Genomic DNA, 17,053 nt, shown 5'->3' with positions numbered 1-17,053 from the left:
TCACCAACAAACTCTTATCTATTGAAGCAAATAAGATGTTTTCTTTGTTCATTGAGAATCTGATTTGTTTGAATCAACAGAGCATCAAGATACGTCTATTGCCTCCATGGTATTACCATTCTCCCCAAGCACAACAAGCCTACTTTTGTCTTCAATCTCAAGCTCGCCGGCAACCAATGTAAGCGAAGAATTTACTACAACTCCTCTACATTCTTTACCATCTGCCTCAACCCCCTCGCAGGGGACCGAGTCCAGCGTCATCTTGACCTCGAGCTCCTCCTCAACAGCGCTCGACGAGTCAAGCTCGACCACGCCTGAGCCGACCTCTGAGGAGACGAGCAGCGCGGAAGCCTCGACCTCCTCGCAGGGGACCGAGTCCAGCGTCATCTTGACCTCGAGCTCCTCCTCAACAGCGCTCGACGAGTCAAGCTCGACCACGCCTGAGCCGACCTCTGAGGAGACGAGCAGCGCGGAAGCCTCGACCTCCTCGGAGGGGACCGAGTCCAGCGTCATCTTGACCTCGAGCTCCTCCTCAACAGCGCTCGACGAGTCAAGCTCGACCACGCCTGAGCCGACCTCTGAGGAGACGAGCAGCGCGGAAGCCTCGACCTCCTCGGAGGGGACCGAGTCCAGCGTCATCTTGACCTCGAGCTCCTCCTCAACAGCGCTCGACGAGTCAAGCTCGACCACGCCTGAGCCGACCTCTGAGGAGACGAGCAGCGCGGAAGCCTCGACCTCCTCGGAGGGGACCGAGTCCAGCGTCATCTTGACCTCGAGCTCCTCCTCAACAGCGCTCGACGAGTCAAGCTCGACCACGCCTGAGCCGACCTCTGAGGAGACGAGCAGCGCGGAAGCCTCGACCTCCTCGGAGGGGACCGAGTCCAGCGTCATCTTGACCTCGAGCTCCTCCTCAACAGCGCTCGACGAGTCAAGCTCGACCACACCTGAGCCGACCTCTGAGGAGACGAGCAGCGCGGGAGACGGAAAGGAGACTGGACAAGAGACGAGCTCGGCAGAAGCCCCGCAGCCCGGCACGACGTCGGCGTACCCAGAGCAAGCGCCGAGCTCGGCAGAAGCCCCGCAGCAAACCTCCACCTCCTCGGAGGGGACCGAGTCCAGCGTCATCTTGACCTCGAGCTCCTCCTCAACAGCGCTCGACGAGTCAAGCTCGACCACGCCTGAGCCGACCTCTGAGGAGACGAGCAGCGCGGAAGCCTCGACCTCCTCGGAGGGGACCGAGTCCAGCGTCATCTTGACCTCGAGCTCCTCCTCAACAGCGCTCGACGAGTCAAGCTCGACCACGCCTGAGCCGACCTCTGAGGAGACGAGCAGCGCGGGAGCTGGAAAGGAGACTGGACAAGAGACGAGCTCGGCAGAAGCCCCGCAGCCCGGCACGACGTCGGCGTACTCAGAGCAAGCGACGAGCTCGGCAGAAGCCCCGCAGCCCGGCACGACGTCGGCGTACTCAGAGCAAGAGACGAGCTCGGCAGAAGCCCCGCAGCAAACCTCCACCTCCTCGGAGGGGACCGAGTCCAGCGTCATCTTGACCTCGAGCTCCTCCTCAACAGCGCTCGACGAGTCAAGCTCGACCACGCCTGAGCCGACCTCTGAGGAGACGAGCAGCGCGGAAGCCTCGACCTCCTCGGAGGGGACCGAGTCCAGCGTCATCTTGACCTCGAGCTCCTCCTCAACAGCGCTCGACGAGCCAGCTCGACCACGCCTGAGCCGACCTCTGAGGAGACGAGCAGCGCGGAAGCCTCAACTCCTCGGAGGGGACCGAGTCCAGCGTCATCTTGACCTCGAGCTCCTCCTCAACAGCGCTCGACGAGTCAAGCTCGACCACGCCTGAGCCGACCTCTGAGGAGACGAGCAGCGCGGAAGCCTCGACCTCCTCGGAGGGGACCGAGTCCAGCGTCATCTTGACCTCGAGCTCCTCCTCAACAGCGCTCGACGAGTCAAGCTCGACCACGCCTGAGCCGACCTCTGAGGAGACGAGCAGCGCGGAAGCCTCGACCTCCTCGGAGGGGACCGAGTCCAGCGTCATCTTGACCTCGAGCTCTCCTCAACAGCGCTCGACGAGTCAAGCTCGACCACGCTGAGCCGACCTCTGAGGAGACGAGCAGCGCGGGAGACGGAAAGGAGACTGGACAAGAGACGAGCTCGGCAGAAGCCCCGCAGCCCGGCACGACGTCGGCGTACTCAGAGCAAGCGACGAGCTCGGCAGAAGCCCCGCAGCCCGGCACGACGTCGGCGTACTCAGAGCAAGCGACGAGCTCGGCAGAAGCCCCACAGCCCGGCACGACGTCGGCGTACTCAGAGCAAGCGACGAGCTCGGCAGAAGCCCCGCAGCCCGGCACGACGTCGGCGTACTCAGAGCAAGCGACGAGCTCGGCAGAAGCCCCGCAGCCCGGCACGACGTCGGCGTACTCAGAGCAAGCGACGAGCTCGGCAGAAGCCCCGCAGCCCGGCACGACGTCGGCGTACTCAGAGCAAGCGACGAGCTCGGCAGAAGCCCCGCAGCCCGGCACGACGTCGGCGTACTCAGAGCAAGCGACGAGCTCGGCAGAAGCCCCGCAGCCCGGCACGACGTCGGCGTACTCAGAGCAAGCGACGAGCTCGGCAGGAGCCCCGCAGCCCGGCACGACGTCGGCGTACTCAGAGCAAGCGACGAGCTCGGCAGGAGCCCCGCAGCCCGGCACGACGTCGGCGTACTCAGAGCAAGCGACGAGCTCGGCAGAAGCCCCGCAGCCCGGCACGACGTCGGCGTACTCAGAGCAAGCGACGAGCTCGGCAGAAGCCCCGCAGCCCGGCACGACGTCGGCGTACTCAGAGCAAGCGACGAGCTCGGCAGAAGCCCCGCAGCCCGGCACGACGTCGGCGTACTCAGAGCAAGCGACGAGCTCGGCAGGAGCCCCGCAGCCCGGCACGACGTCGGCGTACTCAGAGCAAGCGACGAGCTCGGCAGGAGCCCCGCAGCCCGGCACGACGTCGGCGTACTCAGAGCAAGCGACGAGCTCGGCAGAAGCCCCGCAGCCCGGCACGACGTCGGCGTACTCAGAGCAAGCGACGAGCTCGGCAGAAGCCCCGCAGCCCGGCACGACGTCGGCGTACTCAGAGCAAGCGACGAGCTCGGCAGAAGCCCCGCAGCCCGGCACGACGTCGGCGTACTCAGAGCAAGCGACGAGCTCGGCAGGAGCCCCGCAGCCCGGCACGACGTCGGCGTACTCAGAGCAAGCGACGAGCTCGGCAGGAGCCCCGCAGCCCGGCACGACGTCGGCGTACTCAGAGCAAGCGACGAGCTCGGCAGAAGCCCCGCAGCCCGGCACGACGTCGGCGTACTCAGAGCAAGCGACGAGCTCGGCAGAAGCCCCGCAGCCCGGCACGACGTCGGCGTACTCAGAGCAAGCGACGAGCTCGGCAGAAGCCCCACAGCCCGGCACGACGTCGGCGTACTCAGAGCAAGCGACGAGCTCGGCAGAAGCCCCGCAGCCCGGCACGACGTCGGCGTACTCAGAGCAAGCGACGAGCTCGGCAGAAGCCCCGCAGCCCGGCACGACTTTTTCTCTTGGGGCAGAAGAGGTTTCGAATTTTGTTCAATCAACGCCTTTTGAATCTCCACATGTAACGCCTGCTTCTGTTTGTGGGGACGGAGTGATCGGGTGGGACGAGGGCTGTGACGACGGCAACACCTTTCCCTTGGATGGCTGCAGCTCCTCCTGTACTGTTGAGAGGCTGTGGACCTGCTCTCCCAGCCCGTCTACCGGCAGGTCTAACTGCAGTCTGATCGCCTTTCCGGCTTTCACCGTCGTTGGAGTCTCAGCCAACACGAGCTTCACGAAATCCTACTGCCAGTACAGGATCTCCATCCTGACTAACTTCTACCTCAAGCCCTCGGCCCTGGTCTCCCTCCAGGGCCTTCAGCTCAGCACTAACGCTAGTCGAGTGAGTGTTCAAGGGCCCGGCGTTGCCTCTGAGGCGACATGGATCGCGTCGTCGAGGACACTCGTGCTGAACGTGACCAGCCCAGACTTGCAGTTTCTGCTCTTCTCGATCTCGAGCATGAGCCCGGACTCATCGCTGGGTCAGTTTCAGACTACCGTCTCCTGCTCCCTCTGTGTGGCTGACTTGCCAGACTGGCCGGTCCCCTCCTTCTCGTCCACGGCTTCTCTCACCTTCAAGGATTTGCCGCCGCAAGCGTGCGAGGGGACCACGTTTGGGCCTGACTGCGCGTACACCTGCGAGGGCATCATCGTAGGTGACAAGTGCGTCTGCCCCGTAGGACGGTTCGGCTTCCAGTGCGAGCAGGTGGCGACAGTGAACGAAGTGCTGAGTCCTCCTCCCAAGCAAGTGAGCACCACAGTCCGCACTGATATCACCTCCGCTGCTGGAGTCGGCGTTTCCCTGCCTCCTGGGGCGATCAAGACGCCTGGGGTCGTCGTGTCAGTGACGGTCTTCGAGGTCTCATCCCTCAGCCTGGGCCCTCAGGCTCAGGAGGTTGCTCCTGCTGGGCCTGTTGTCGTCTTCGAGCCTTCGGGGATCTTCTTCGACTCGCCGGTCGAGATCTTCACCCCCTTCGACCCCAGCAAGATTCCTGCTGGGAAGCTGCCCTACGTCTACTACAAGAACACGTCGGCGTTTCCGCCTTGGCAGCGGCAGGACAGCGAGTTGGTTCCAGGAAAGAACCTGACGCGAGCTCTAGTCAATCACTTCTCAGGTTACATGACCATGGCAGCAGATCCTCCTCCTCCTCCTCCTCCTCCTCCTTCTCCTGCATCCTCCTCTTCCTCCGAGCCGACTGTCGCCATCAGCGTAACTTCTTCGCCTGCCTCGCTCCCGTCTGATCAGAGGAGCAACCTCGGCCTCATCCTCGGCCTGGTCGGCGGAGGATTTGGCGTCTTTATCACCATAAGCGCGTCAGCAGCGGCCTACCATTACACCCGACACAAGAAGGCGGGGACCTTGGAGGCCCCACAGAGCACAGAACCTGTGATCGCAGACGGACACTTGGCATCGGCTTCTCTGGTCTTGGACGACAGGGAGCTCGAAGGGCGCGGGTTCGACACAGGAGGCTCTCAGGGCCTCTTTGCAAGGACAGCAGCCAATGAAGCAGGTGAAGAGAATGAGGTACAACAGCCGGAGCCTCCTGGGGAAGGAGTTGATGGCGTCATTTCGTCGGACGAGGACGAGGACCTGCAGCGGTTTGGCGCCTGCTCGCCCTCGGAAGAGATGCTGTCGTTGGAGCTTGAGTGGAACGATCTCTGCTCCTTCCGGTTCCCACGGAGAGCAGTAGAGCCGTCAGCAGTCAGGTTCGTCTCTGCCTTCGCCTACGAGAAGGAGGACGTTCCTTCGCAGCCGCATCAGACGGGGGATGACAGTGGGGAGGATGAGGGCCTCACGAGCGGCTCTGTGAGGAGGGAGGTGCGTTCCATCGTGCTGTGAGGCAGCAGAGACAAGATATAGCAAGCGTGCATGTACATTTTCTTTGATATGAATCTCATCTATGACCTTGTGCCCTGCTTCACTCAACCTCCATCAAAGATTGTTTTGTTGAAATCCCTGCCTCCTACCACCACCAGCAGGGCTACATATGAGGTTCAAGGCAAGCAGATGATTGAGCAGAGTAGCACCAAATGTTCTCTCGGATCGCTGAAAGCAAGGATCTATCATCTTGTATCATCCTAGCGTCCCGCAAGTGCCTGGAGGGTTGGGGATTGAAATGAGCGCGTATATCCTTAGTCAAATATTTGAACCTTCTTGACAAGTATCTGATTGACTTGCAAGATGCTTGCTTGCACGCTTGCTGGAATGAAATGATTGGCTTGTCTGCTGAAAGTTGCTAGCCTTTCTGACCTTGACTGACCTTAACATCGTAGGGATCCCCACCTTTGATCCCTTCCACTCCCCTTTTTCTGCTCTCTACATGTCTCTCTTGTCTCTACATGTCTCTCTTGTCTCTACATGTCTCTGTTATCTCTACATGTCTCTGTTATCTCTACATGTCTCTACATGTCTTTGTTATCTCTACATGTCTCTCTTGTCTCTACATGTCTCTACATGTCTTTGTTATCTCTACATGTCTTTGTTATCTCTACATGTCTCTCTTGTCTCTACATGTCTCTACATGTCTTTGTTATCTCTACATGTCTTTGTTATCTCTACATGTCTCTCTTGTCTCTACATGTCTCTGCTCACGAAGCGATGGTCCCTTTCCTTCTCTGCATCATATTCACGAATTTTAAGACACGCCATTTCGAACTTGAAGTGAAGCAATTTCACAATTTCGGGATATATTTCAAAATTTCCCCCAAATTTAGAGATCACATTTCATTTGGATGGATATAGAGTCTAGGGCTATTTCCGGAAAGGGAAGGAGGGAGGGCATGGTTGCGATCCGATGGCGGTGCGCAGCGGTTGGGATGGTGTGCGCCATGGTGGTGATGGTGCAGGGGAAGATAACGGGAAAGGGAGCTGTGAAGCAGCAGCTCTTTGATGAGGCCTATAGGCCCGAGGACTCAAGACACTTCGAGGTTTCTGCCAGCTCGACGTTCAAGCCCGATACGTCTCGGCAGTTTGATCTAGCCTATGCCGATGGGACGGAGTTGAAGGGCTTCAATGCTCACGACATTGTCCAGGTACAGCATAAGAGGAGAACATCCGAGAGAAGAGAGCAAAACAGAGAAAGGAGAGATAGAGATAGATGAACAGTGCAGATCTTGCGTGGGGAGGTTTGAGCAAACGTGTAGTAAGATGGGACAAAGTTGTATTTTCAAGAGGAGACCTGTCGAGATGCCTGAGTCAGTCTGATTGAAAATATTCATCATGTGCCTTGCATCTTGACTTTATCTTTGTTCTAGTTGGGCAATTTCCATGGACTCGCTCCTTTTGGCGTCATCACGGACTGCAACAGTCCTGATTTCAACGGTGTGGATGGAATTCTTGGATTTGGCCTACCGAAGCCAGGCTTCGAGGGACGACAGCTTCCTCGTCCCATCCTCTGGGCTCTCACAGACAAGGGCGTCCAGGACTCGAACGCTCAGGCCCTAACACGCAAGTTCTCGTTCTTCTCCACAGACAGCGCGGCTGAGTTGCAGCTGGGAGGTTACGACCCGTCTACCTGCACGGACGTGATGCTGTACACACCTTCTCTGTCCTCGACAGATTTCATAGTGGGAGTGACCTCCCTCAAGTACGGACACCCGTCCCAGAGCGATCATGTCGAACTCCTCAAGTTCAAGGACCCAACAGGCGAGGAGTACCTGCCAGCCATCATGGACTCGGGAACTTCATGTCTTGTGATGCCAGGTGACAAAATGAATGGCAAGCTGCAGAACAGTCCCTTCGATGACTTCACGGAGCTATGGGATGAAGGCACGTCGTTTTGGATCACCATCGGAGGTCACACCTTTGAGATTCCCTACCACTCTTGGTTCCTTGCTGAGACGAATCAGACTTGCGTCCAGCCGTCCCCTGATGGCATGCAAGGGCTGCTGATCGGAGATGTCTTCTTCCGCGAGTACATGGTGGAGTTCGATATGCAGGACGAAGCAAGACCCATCATCGGAATCGCAAAGCTGAACAAGGCGTACAGCCCCGTCGGTCAGAATGAGTTGGGGTATTACAAACTCGATCAAGCGCCCCGTGCCAAGCTGCAGCTACTGAAGGGTGAAGAGACCATGTTTTCAGCCGAGCACAGCAAGAAGCTGGATGAAGTCGATCAGGTGCCAATCTTCAACAAGAAAGGAACTCAGTACTTTATGGACTTGGCGATTGGAACGCCGAAGCAGCCCTTCACTGTCATCTTTGACACAGGATCCGCCGTCTTTGGAGTCTTCACCGTCAAGGCGAAGTTGCCGTCTGAGATCCAACAGCAGCTTGCCAGCAGCTCATCTTTCAAGATTCGGGTCGACTCCATGAACACGTTGATGCAGTGGGATCAGATCCATGGCAAGGCTGTCCGAGACGTCGAGCTGGGTCAGGAGGGTCAAGCTGTCTCACTTGCTGTTGCTGGATCTTCCTTGTCGGGACAGAGCAAGTTCTCCACAGTGAGCGGAATGAGCTTCGCTGGAGGGCTGTTGATTCTTGCTCTGATCGCGAACATCATGATCGGCCTCGCTTACTTGTCTAGGCGGCGGCGAGGAAAGGCAACATCGACCTACACTGAAATGCTGTATTCTTCGAACCAGTATGGTTCTGTTCCCATCGCGATCTCTACTCCTCAACCCGTCTAAGATAATTCAAATGATTACTCTTGAAACGCTAGAAAAGCTCCACCACACGCCCCTCCGACTCGGATCGGTAGGTCCTGTTCACAGTACCGAGCCCCCCTCACCCCCTCACCCCAAACCGTTGGAAACATGCCCTGACATGCAGGCGGGAAGGGCGAGGGAGGGAAGAGAGAGAGAGGGACGGGGAGAGGAGGAGGGCGGGAAGGCAGGAAACAACGAAGATGATCTCACCTATGTAGCAAAAGCGATTCAAGCTGATCAGATGATTTCGGCTACATGCATGGGGGGATTAGACTCCCCGGAGCTTCGCGACAACGATAATCGATGAGAGCTTGACGGCATGATGGAGCAAGAACGCATGGACAGACATGGGTTTCTACCAGAAATCACCTCTCCAAGCTTCTCAACTTCAAGGGTACCGTCAAGCAAGTACTCTCAGGTATTGTCACTTTCACTTGTAAAACACCAGCAACCTTGCCTTGTCAGCTACAAGAGATGCTTGAAAGCAGCAGCAAATCTACTATCTCAAACATGTTATCCAAACCAAGATCTGAGTTCCTGGAAGAGCTGAATGCCGCGAGAAGGTGAGAGTTGCCCTTCTTCTGCCCCCTCTGACCCTCCGCAGGCCCTCAAACTCCTCGGGCTCTTCTCCTCGTGCTGTGCCATGGGGAAGGCTGCGGTCGATGAAGCCCTCGCCAGAGCTGAGCAGCGACGAGCCGAGAAGGGAGAGGTGAACTTGAGCTGAGACCCCGGAGTTTGCGGGCTGACGCCAGCGAAGTCGACCAAGGAGGAAGAGCCAGCAGGGCATGAGGAGGATCATGATGCGTCTGGGGATGGACGCGAGTAGCCCAAAAGAAGAAGAAGTCTACAGGCTGGTAAGACCCCAGCTGGACCGTGAGGAGTTTCTCAGCTTGATGACCTCAGGTGTATCGGGAAACTCACGGGGCTCCTCTCTCGGGGCTGCTGCCGGATGTCAAGAAGACGATATGGAAAGAAGAGCAACTCAACACGTTAGAAAAGCACAAGGCAGCCAGGAGAATTCAAAACCGATGGATTTGCCGCAAGTATGCAGACAAGATGTTTGTAACATCACTGACACAGGCAAAGGCAGATGAAGAAGTTCAGGAACTTCATTCGAAATCGAAGTCTGCGACGCGATCAGAGGAGAAAGGTGCTGCTCGGGCTTTGGAAGCGCGTGGTGCTGCAGAGAGACCGTCAAGTGAAGGGAGCGAGGAGCTTGATGTCTTTCTGGATCATCGCGTGGAGAATTAAGGTAGCAGCTCATGCAATGTTGCTCGGAATGACTTGTGGTTGAAGCTGAGCGAAAGGAACATATCTCAAGAGAAGGCGCAGGACCTTCAGAATGTTTACAGTCACTTTGTCTGGATTCGATCGTTTCATCTCTGGAATTTTCTTTGTTACTGCCAGTATTTCTCTAGAACAAATTGCATGAAGTCTTATCTTAGGATTTGGAAAGCCTATGTTTGTTGTCTCAGATTGTCGGCTTGCAACCTGACTCTGTGACAGCAAAACAACAAGACATTTTTCCGAGAGGTGTACCACCGGGCTCTTGATACGATCAAGCACCATGCGTAAGTGTTCTATCAAAGACATATCGGGTGTCAAGGTCTGATCACATGTTAGATTTCGTACCCTTTATTTCTGGGGGAAGTGCTCGAAGAAGCTGAGGAAGCGAAGGTGCTGTTGAACGAAATTATTACGCTCCTTGTAAGGCTCTTGGCTGCAGTTATCTTCTGTTCAAGTTGGATGATGAAACTGTCTATGAGTTCAAGATGCCAGCCCATCGATTCATGGGATTAGGATATCTGTTCGATTGCACCGAGATCTACGAGTCTTTCAAGCGAAAAGACTTGTACACTCGTAAAGTTGTTCGACTTCTTTACATGAGGCTCCTCCCTGTCATGTTTGAAAGATGGATGGAGTACCATGAGGAGTACCGCAAGAAAGCTTATGCTTTCCATCACTACTTCCAGAGGTTCATGCGTAAGTGTTTCGAGGCTTTGCTCGAAATCCAGAGCTTGGAACAATCGGCTGAGAATCAAGAAGTAAGTATGTTGCATTTATAGCGAGAAGAAATGATTTTTCTTTGGAAAAAGAAAACCTTGAAAAGAAAAGATTCGCTGGATGAAGATTTGAGCGAAGATATGATCTACTATGTAACTTGATCCTGCCTTGTTTCTGTCAATGTCATTGTCTGATATCTTGGCCGCCTCAGTTGAAGAACGAAAAAAGAAAGATGATTCATCAGGCAAAGAGAGAAGCAATCGGCCAGGAGGTTTTCCTTTGCTTCGTCGTTTCTGCTTCTCACGGGTATTTCACAGATCACATGGATTATGAAGTTGAAAACTCAACACGAAACAAGTATTTCAGAGATGGATAGTTATCATCGAGCGAGAGAAAATGGTGATTCATGCGGATATGCTCTCGTCCAAGGATCTGACACGGTTCGTAGAGTCGATTGATCGCATCGAAGAGCAGAGAAAGATCTTGAGTGAAATCATGGAGAAAGAAAATGACAAGTGGAGCAAGACGATCAAATCCATCAGGACTCTCTTTGCTCTGGCTGTCAGTCGGATCACGTCGGTGTACGAATCCGTTAACAAGGATCGGAGCAGAACGGTGAGCAGCAAGTGAGGTGCGTCAGCGTGACGGAGATACCTGTTAGGTGTTCTTGAGGTGCTGGGCCCTCATGCGGAAGCCTGTCTTTCGGATCCGACTGAGAAAGGAAACATAGTGCTTGAAAGAGCCTCCAGTGTGACGCTCTGGCAGATTATGAACCGAGCGTATCTTCGAAGGTTGGTTCTCCGATGCAGCGAATTCATGAGCCTAGAAAAATCCATACACAAGTACAGACCTCTGAAACTGAAGCATCGCAGGTTACATCTCTTTTGATTGCTCATACACCTCTGATTTGCTTCAGCTTTGTTTGCTGGCTCCAAGCGCTTGAAATTCAATTCAATTACACGACCTTTGGTCTAAAGAACAAAGTTCTTAGGCGACAAGTCCTGGCTTTCCGGTTGAGCAACGCCATGAACAATTGGAACGACGGAAACAAGGAGTTGGCGATACCAACAACAGCTGAGTTCTTCAGAAGCAAGAAGTTTGTGCTGCTTAGTTGGATCGAAACACATCAAGAAAGATACGCCCGAAACAAAGCTCTCGCCCTCTGTCGCGTCAAGCGTGAGATGCGGACGAAGGCAAGGTGTTTCGACTTCATGAAGAAGCGAGTGATTTGGAGGCAAAGAGCAAACAAGGAGTCTGTGGATTGCTTCATCTACAAGAACGCTTACTTCAATCTCCTGCTCTGGAAGAAGTATTTCTTCTCAGGTGTTCGACACACAACGACCTTGAGGAGAGCCGAAGTGCGTAGGTGGAAAGTGACGAGGTGGACAGCGAATGCGAGCACGCTCTTGTTTCACTGCGTGGAGGAGAGGAGGTCGTTGGTGTCCTCGAGACTGAGGAAGGAGCAAACTCTACTTCTCAACGTCATCGGCAGGGGCGATGCGTCGGATCAGGCATTTCTTCATGTTCCCCCGGCGCTCATGGGAACTTTCTTCAACTTACGGAGGATGCAAGTGGAGAAAGCTCTCAAGAGTGCAGATGGACTGATCCAAGTTGCAAAGAGACAGCTGGGTAGTAGTTTGGTCGGTTTTCGCGTGTCCTCTTGGTTCTTCGAAGCAAGATGCATTCACCTGCCCATGGCGACTTCCACTCGTCTTCCTGCAACTTCATCGTACTGGAGGAACATACGCTCCTTGAATGCTTTAGCGCAGCAGAAGGGGTCCGATTACAAAGTAAAGGCCATGTAATAACTTGCAGCTAATGTTCTGCTTGAGTCTCCAACTCTCGAATGTCTCTTCATCGCTCGCTGCTTACTTACAGCCTTCTCCGGGAGGGCAAGCACCGAAGCCGGTGGAGGTGACTCCCTCCATGAATCCAGACTGATAGCCCTGCAAACACCTTCAGACTGTGAGCACGTTTTCAGCTGAAGCAGACCTGGTCGTATGATCGCACGTCGCTCTGGCCCTGAGCTTGGCTGACGCTGTACTCATCTAATTGGCTGATGGTGGCAGGACCTGAAGCGATTTGTCAACGAGGGCTCTATCGGCAAGGTGGCCGGATGCCCATAGAGTTAACATTTTCATACGCTTTCATATGCATTGATCACAGTCAGTGACAAATACCGAGCTAAAACTTTCATCTTTCAACGTCTTAGCAAACAAGCATCCGAACAAGGTAGTGCATTCCGACTTGATCAGTGACAATAGAAAGAACTAACGCAGGGAGACGCGATAGGTTGTGCGATTGCAATTAAACACGTGTTGCCATCGTCAGCACGAGGCTGAAACACTCAAGACATCTACCGCTGACCTGCATAGCGGAGGAGAAGGGCGAACATGGCGCAGCTCTATTTCCGGAAGCACGAGGACCCCTACCCCTGCCAAATACCGGAAAAGGGTGGGACAGGCTTTACTGGTAGCGCCACGGGTTCGCCTCAACAGCCGCCCGGCCTCGACAATCTACTCAGGAGATGACTGCATTTCGATTTCGATAGTGACATGAATTGAATGATTACACGTGTCAGTAATGATTATCGGATGCCGATGATGATCACGATTATGAAGGTTATCCCGTAAGTTCAAACCATGATGGAATAGATTCCGAAACCAACTCGAAGATCAACATTTTTGGACAGTGCAAGCCTGAGAGGGAATGATTACGGTAACCGTCCTTATGAGGTCGATTCCGGTGTTACTTTCACTGTTATTAGATCGACAGTGAGGCAAATATTCCTGAAATGCAAGGCCTTCTCGATTTCGTTTCAGGGAATATGGGTAATCAGAGAGCTTTGTTTGATTCCTCCATTTCTAAGAATGTTCCACATAGGATGATTGCTGATTCTTTACGAGTCATTGTTCTGGTGATGTTAGAATCCCTTTCTTGTTTCTATTTCCACTTGTCTTTGCATCTTCGATTCATTTGCTTACTCATGCACTTAGGTGTTTTGTGTTTCTGTGAAGGCCTTGTAATCGACCTTCACTTTCATCTCACATGTCGACTTGATGAAATTGAATTCATCTTGTTCCAACTCTGACAGTCCCTTCGTTCACAACTGCTTCTCACATTGTCGAAAAACAGCATTTGCCCAACATCATTTTGCATCTGAGATCTGGGCTCTAACCTTCACCACACGCTTCCTCCCCTCGGACATCTCAACAAAGAAAGGAGCACACCAGGAAGTTAAGATCAACCTTTGCAAACAGACCATGAGAACGTCATCTCATCTCTTGTTGACCAACATCTAGATGAAATCACGATCATCTTCATCACCTTCCGACATCAGAATCGACAACCATAGCCCTGCAAACCCTTCAGTCTCCTGGAGCCTCCAAGAACCTCCAACAACCTTGGGTGTCAAGGGCCCTGCACTTATCTCCGCTTCATGCAGCCTTTTTATGCAATCTCGAGCGAATTCGCTCACCTGGTGGACCTGTCAGTCGAGCTACAACAAAGCTCATCTGGGAAAACCTCCGGGCATGTTGAAGTTTGAAACTTCCTGGCCAGCGTCAAGTTCAAAGCTCCTTTTCTCAGTATTCTTGCTAACATGTCTACCTGTTGGAACACGTCAATATAGCTGCCATATCACTTCTGCTTTTGCTTACCACAAGATGGTCTGGCACATTTTCCAGAGATTCACAAAAGCTGTAACTATGAGTCAAAATTGAATATGCGTGTGTCACGAGGGGCAAAGAAGGCTGGGAAGGTGAGATCATCGAGTACGAAAGATATCGATGCACGAGGAAGGGTGTCCTGAGAAACATGCAAAGAGTGAGGGGCTACCTCAGCTTGCTGTCACAGATGGATCTGATGCATAACTCGGTCAAGGGAAGCACTTGAGGCAGCGAAGGCAGCACATGCGGTCTCCCCGCTCTTGAAGCATGCGAGGGTTCAGGTTCTCGGGGTCTCTGCGTGGAAGCGATCTCCTTCGCCATCTCCTCCTTCTTGCCGCCATGCTCGTTCAACTCCTCCACTATCGTCATAGCTGCTGAACAAACCAGTTCGATTTGCCTACCAGAACCCCCCACCCCCTAGGTGTAACAACCATGGAATGGCCTTGAAGTAAAATTCAGTACCCCTGCTCCCCTTGCCATTCTTCCCAGATTTGCACTCCATCTTCCTCCATCCCCGCCCTCACCGCCCTCACCGCCCTCACCGCCCTTCCCGCCCTCACCGTCATTCCTTGTGTCTGAAACTTGCTCTTATCTCCGAGCATCCTCTTCCTCGGGCTCGATTCTTTCCATCTCCTTTGTCTCGCTCTCTTGCCTTCAGATCTCTCAAAATCACAAGGTGCTATGGAGCTGCCCGGTCATGGAGCGATCAGATACATTGAAGAGATCCTGCAAGACCCATCTACCAAGTCAGTTCGAACTTTTGGCTTGTGAGTGTTCTGTCTGTTGAGATTCTTGTATGTGTTATGAGGAATTGACGGTGCGAAAGTCTTTCTCATGTCTCAGGCAACACCTTCACCGCTGAGTTCCGAGACCGACGGCTGCAGGTAGATGCTTCGCTCTTGGGCGAGCAGCTGGTGATCAAGGACGGATCATTGTACATGATGATAGGCGAGGTCGAGACGTCTGAGGTGATCCTTGTAGGGAGCCAGGTCGCTTTCAGTACTGACTGGAGTCGTCAGGATCGTCCGACCCTCAGAGTCCGTGTGGCGCGAAATGTTGATGGGATGGACCTGAACTTGTTCGATGCTGCACTGAGTGTGAGGAGGAAGTTTGAAGCCGAGCTCAAGGCTTGAGTTGTCTTTCAGCATGTATTAGAAGATAATATTCATAGTACAATAAAACCAGATTACATTTGGTACACAAAACACTTTCATCATAGTTGCAGCAAAAAAATCGAGAGTTGCAGAAAAAAAAATCGAGCATCTCACAGCTCGTTAATTCCAAACGGGTTGGAAATCCCACCAGCAGCACTCGTTCAACCAGCAACGTTCTGCACTGAGACCGCCGGCCAGTTCTCAGCGACTGAGGTGCCAAGAGCTGGAATGGCACACGAGCCCCCAGGGTTCTCCACAAGCACGATCTTCTCAGAATGAATGCACGATGTGCAGCCCTTGATCGCCTGGATGATGCGATCCTGGAACTCGTCTGCAGAATAGCACTTAGACGCATTCTTGGGAATCTGGAGAACTTTGGCAGTGACTTCATGCCCGATCCTCCAGCCCGACTTCGACTCTTCCACGTAGTTACCATCGAACACGCCGCTCGCCTTTTCACCGAGCCAGATGCCACCCCTGCCATTGTGCAGAACCACATTTCTCTCCATCTTAGGTGAAGCGTACCCTTGGACAGCGACAGCTGCGCTGGCGTTCCCAATCATGGAGTTGTCTGAGAAGCATCCACGAGCATGATCTTCAACAACGACACCCGAAGCTCCAGAGTCGGCAACAATATTGCACACCATCTTGGGCTCTGCATTTCCACCGACGTAAACTCCGGCTAGATGATGCATTCTCACTATGTTGCCCACGTATTCTCCGGCAGAGTTACCGGTTACAACTATTCCTCTGCCATTCCCTCCTTGGATGACATTCTCCTCCAAAAATGGCTGAGATCGATCCAAAACAGCAACGTTTGCACGGTTGTTGCCCTCGATCATGTTCCTCTTCAGGATACACTTGCTATCTCCTCTGAAAAGCACTCCACCACCAGCACTATCGCTGACATGATTCTTGATGAAAACCCCCTTGCAGCGGCCTAACAAGAGTACGTTGGTTGTCCGGTTCGACGAAATCTTGTTGTTTTCAAAGTCACCAGTTGCATCATTCTGCAAGAGAATTCCAATCTGCTTTCCTCCAACGATCGAGTTCCCATACACGTGTGGATGAGCGCGATGACTAACAGCAAAGCCTGCTTTTCCGTTTCCTTCAATAGAATTGTTCTGGAAAGAACCGCTAGAATCGTCTTGTAACCAGATACCGTATCCTTCATTAGCAGAAACAACATTGCTCTCAAACAATGCCTGGGAGAATCCCTTCAAGCCGATTCCTGCACATCTGTTCTTGAAGATTCTGTTTCTTTCAATCACACCGCAGCCATTTCCAAGGAGCACTAAACCGCTGCCAAGGCCTTCAGAAATGGAATTGAGGCTGAAAACAGGTTCTGAGTGGTCTCTGATACCAACACCTGCTAGGCTTGATCCAATGATCTGGTTGCTCGTAAAGAAACCTGTTGAGTGATCATGAAGGACCATCCCACTTCCAGAGCTTTTAGTTATGGTGTTGTTTTTCACGATGCAATCAGCGTAGTCACCAGCTTGGAGGCCATTGACGTGTTTTCCTCCAATGGAGTTTTCTTCCACCGTGACCTTGGCATATTCTGCCAGCATAATTGCACAACCTTCTGTATCTCCAATCATATTCTTCCGAAAGGTGGTTGTGGACTGTCCCCCAGCCCATATACAAGAATCAAAACTTTCTTCGAGTACATTCTCCGAGCAGATTCCGGAGGCTTCGTCCATAACTTTGAAGCAGCACGATGAGCACCTTCGAATGGTACAGTGGGAGATCACCGGGCTTGCCTTTCCTCGCAAGATAGCTCCACTGTACAAACAACAGTAAGTAATCAACTTTTCTCGAAATTCACAACTGCTCTCACCAGCGAGCCTCCTCGATGATGCATTCTTCAATCGACGGCCTAGAATTTCCAGCGATATCGAGGCCCATATTCAATCCACAAGAGAAGAGACAGCCTAGAATTTCTGCATTGCATTCTTTCTCTATCGTCACGATAGACTTC

At 53.4% G+C, this 17,053-nt stretch overlaps 6 protein-coding genes across 6 annotated transcripts; 3 read left to right on the top strand and 3 right to left on the bottom strand.

Annotated features, from left to right (window-relative positions):
* Positions 1-84: 84 nt before the first annotated feature.
* Positions 85-3,866, bottom strand: GUITHDRAFT_102924 (hypothetical protein; the record flags this gene model as incomplete). Its single annotated transcript, XM_005838583.1, has 4 exons — positions 85-1,720; positions 1,764-1,971; positions 2,030-3,564; positions 3,856-3,866. 4 exons carry the CDS (start codon positions 3,864-3,866, stop codon positions 85-87), a joined length of 3,390 nt encoding a protein of 1,129 aa, XP_005838640.1.
* A 2,466-nt stretch (positions 3,867-6,332) lies between these two features.
* GUITHDRAFT_102922 (hypothetical protein) lies at positions 6,333-8,228 on the top strand (the record flags this gene model as incomplete). Its single annotated transcript, XM_005838582.1, has 2 exons — positions 6,333-6,632; positions 6,855-8,228. 2 exons carry the CDS (start codon positions 6,333-6,335, stop codon positions 8,226-8,228), a joined length of 1,674 nt encoding a protein of 557 aa, XP_005838639.1.
* A 1,654-nt stretch (positions 8,229-9,882) lies between these two features.
* GUITHDRAFT_150956 (hypothetical protein) lies at positions 9,883-12,063 on the top strand. The gene is made up of 7 exons (XM_005838581.1): positions 9,883-9,923; positions 9,973-10,291; positions 10,343-10,402; positions 10,462-10,521; positions 10,568-10,649; positions 10,699-11,122; positions 11,167-12,063. Exons 6-7 carry the CDS (start codon positions 11,019-11,021, stop codon positions 12,053-12,055), a joined length of 993 nt encoding a protein of 330 aa, XP_005838638.1. The 5' UTR covers positions 9,883-9,923; positions 9,973-10,291; positions 10,343-10,402; positions 10,462-10,521; positions 10,568-10,649; positions 10,699-11,018; the 3' UTR covers positions 12,056-12,063.
* Positions 12,034-12,662, bottom strand: GUITHDRAFT_150955 (hypothetical protein; the record flags this gene model as incomplete). Its single annotated transcript, XM_005838580.1, has 2 exons — positions 12,243-12,662; positions 12,034-12,196 (listed from the first exon to the last, which is right to left on the bottom strand). Exons 1-2 carry the CDS (start codon positions 12,296-12,298, stop codon positions 12,034-12,036), a joined length of 219 nt encoding a protein of 72 aa, XP_005838637.1. The 5' UTR covers positions 12,299-12,662.
* Positions 12,663-14,599: 1,937 nt separating this feature from the next.
* On the top strand, positions 14,600-15,051 carry GUITHDRAFT_134546 (hypothetical protein; the record flags this gene model as incomplete). The annotated part of the gene is made up of 3 exons (XM_005838579.1): positions 14,600-14,685; positions 14,745-14,886; positions 14,938-15,051. The coding sequence occupies 3 exons, from the start codon at positions 14,600-14,602 to the stop codon at positions 15,049-15,051; spliced, it is 342 nt and encodes a 113-aa protein (XP_005838636.1).
* Positions 15,052-15,054: 3 nt separating this feature from the next.
* Positions 15,055-16,792, bottom strand: GUITHDRAFT_150954 (hypothetical protein). Its single transcript, XM_005838578.1, has one exon. The coding sequence runs from the start codon at positions 16,773-16,775 to the stop codon at positions 15,234-15,236; it is 1,542 nt and encodes a 513-aa protein (XP_005838635.1). The 5' UTR covers positions 16,776-16,792; the 3' UTR covers positions 15,055-15,233.
* Between the last annotated feature and the right edge of the window lie 261 nt (positions 16,793-17,053).

The sequence above is a fragment of the Guillardia theta genome (assembly GCF_000315625.1).
Source record: "Guillardia theta CCMP2712 unplaced genomic scaffold GUITHscaffold_11, whole genome shotgun sequence".
Lineage (NCBI taxonomy): Eukaryota > Cryptophyceae > Pyrenomonadales > Geminigeraceae > Guillardia > Guillardia theta.
This window is presented reverse-complemented; position numbering and strand designations above follow the sequence as displayed.

Coding starts and splice junctions, on each gene's coding strand:
- GUITHDRAFT_150956 (XM_005838581.1), top strand. CDS start 11,019: ATGAACCGAGCGTATCTTCGAAGGTTGGTTCTCCGATGCAGCGAATTC. Junction 11,123..11,166: donor CTGAAACTGAAGCATCGCAG/GTTACATCTCTT, acceptor GATTTGCTTCAG/CTTTGTTTGCTGGCTCCAAG.
- GUITHDRAFT_150954 (XM_005838578.1), bottom strand. CDS start 16,775: ATGGACGAAGCCTCCGGAATCTGCTCGGAGAATGTACTCGAAGAAAGT.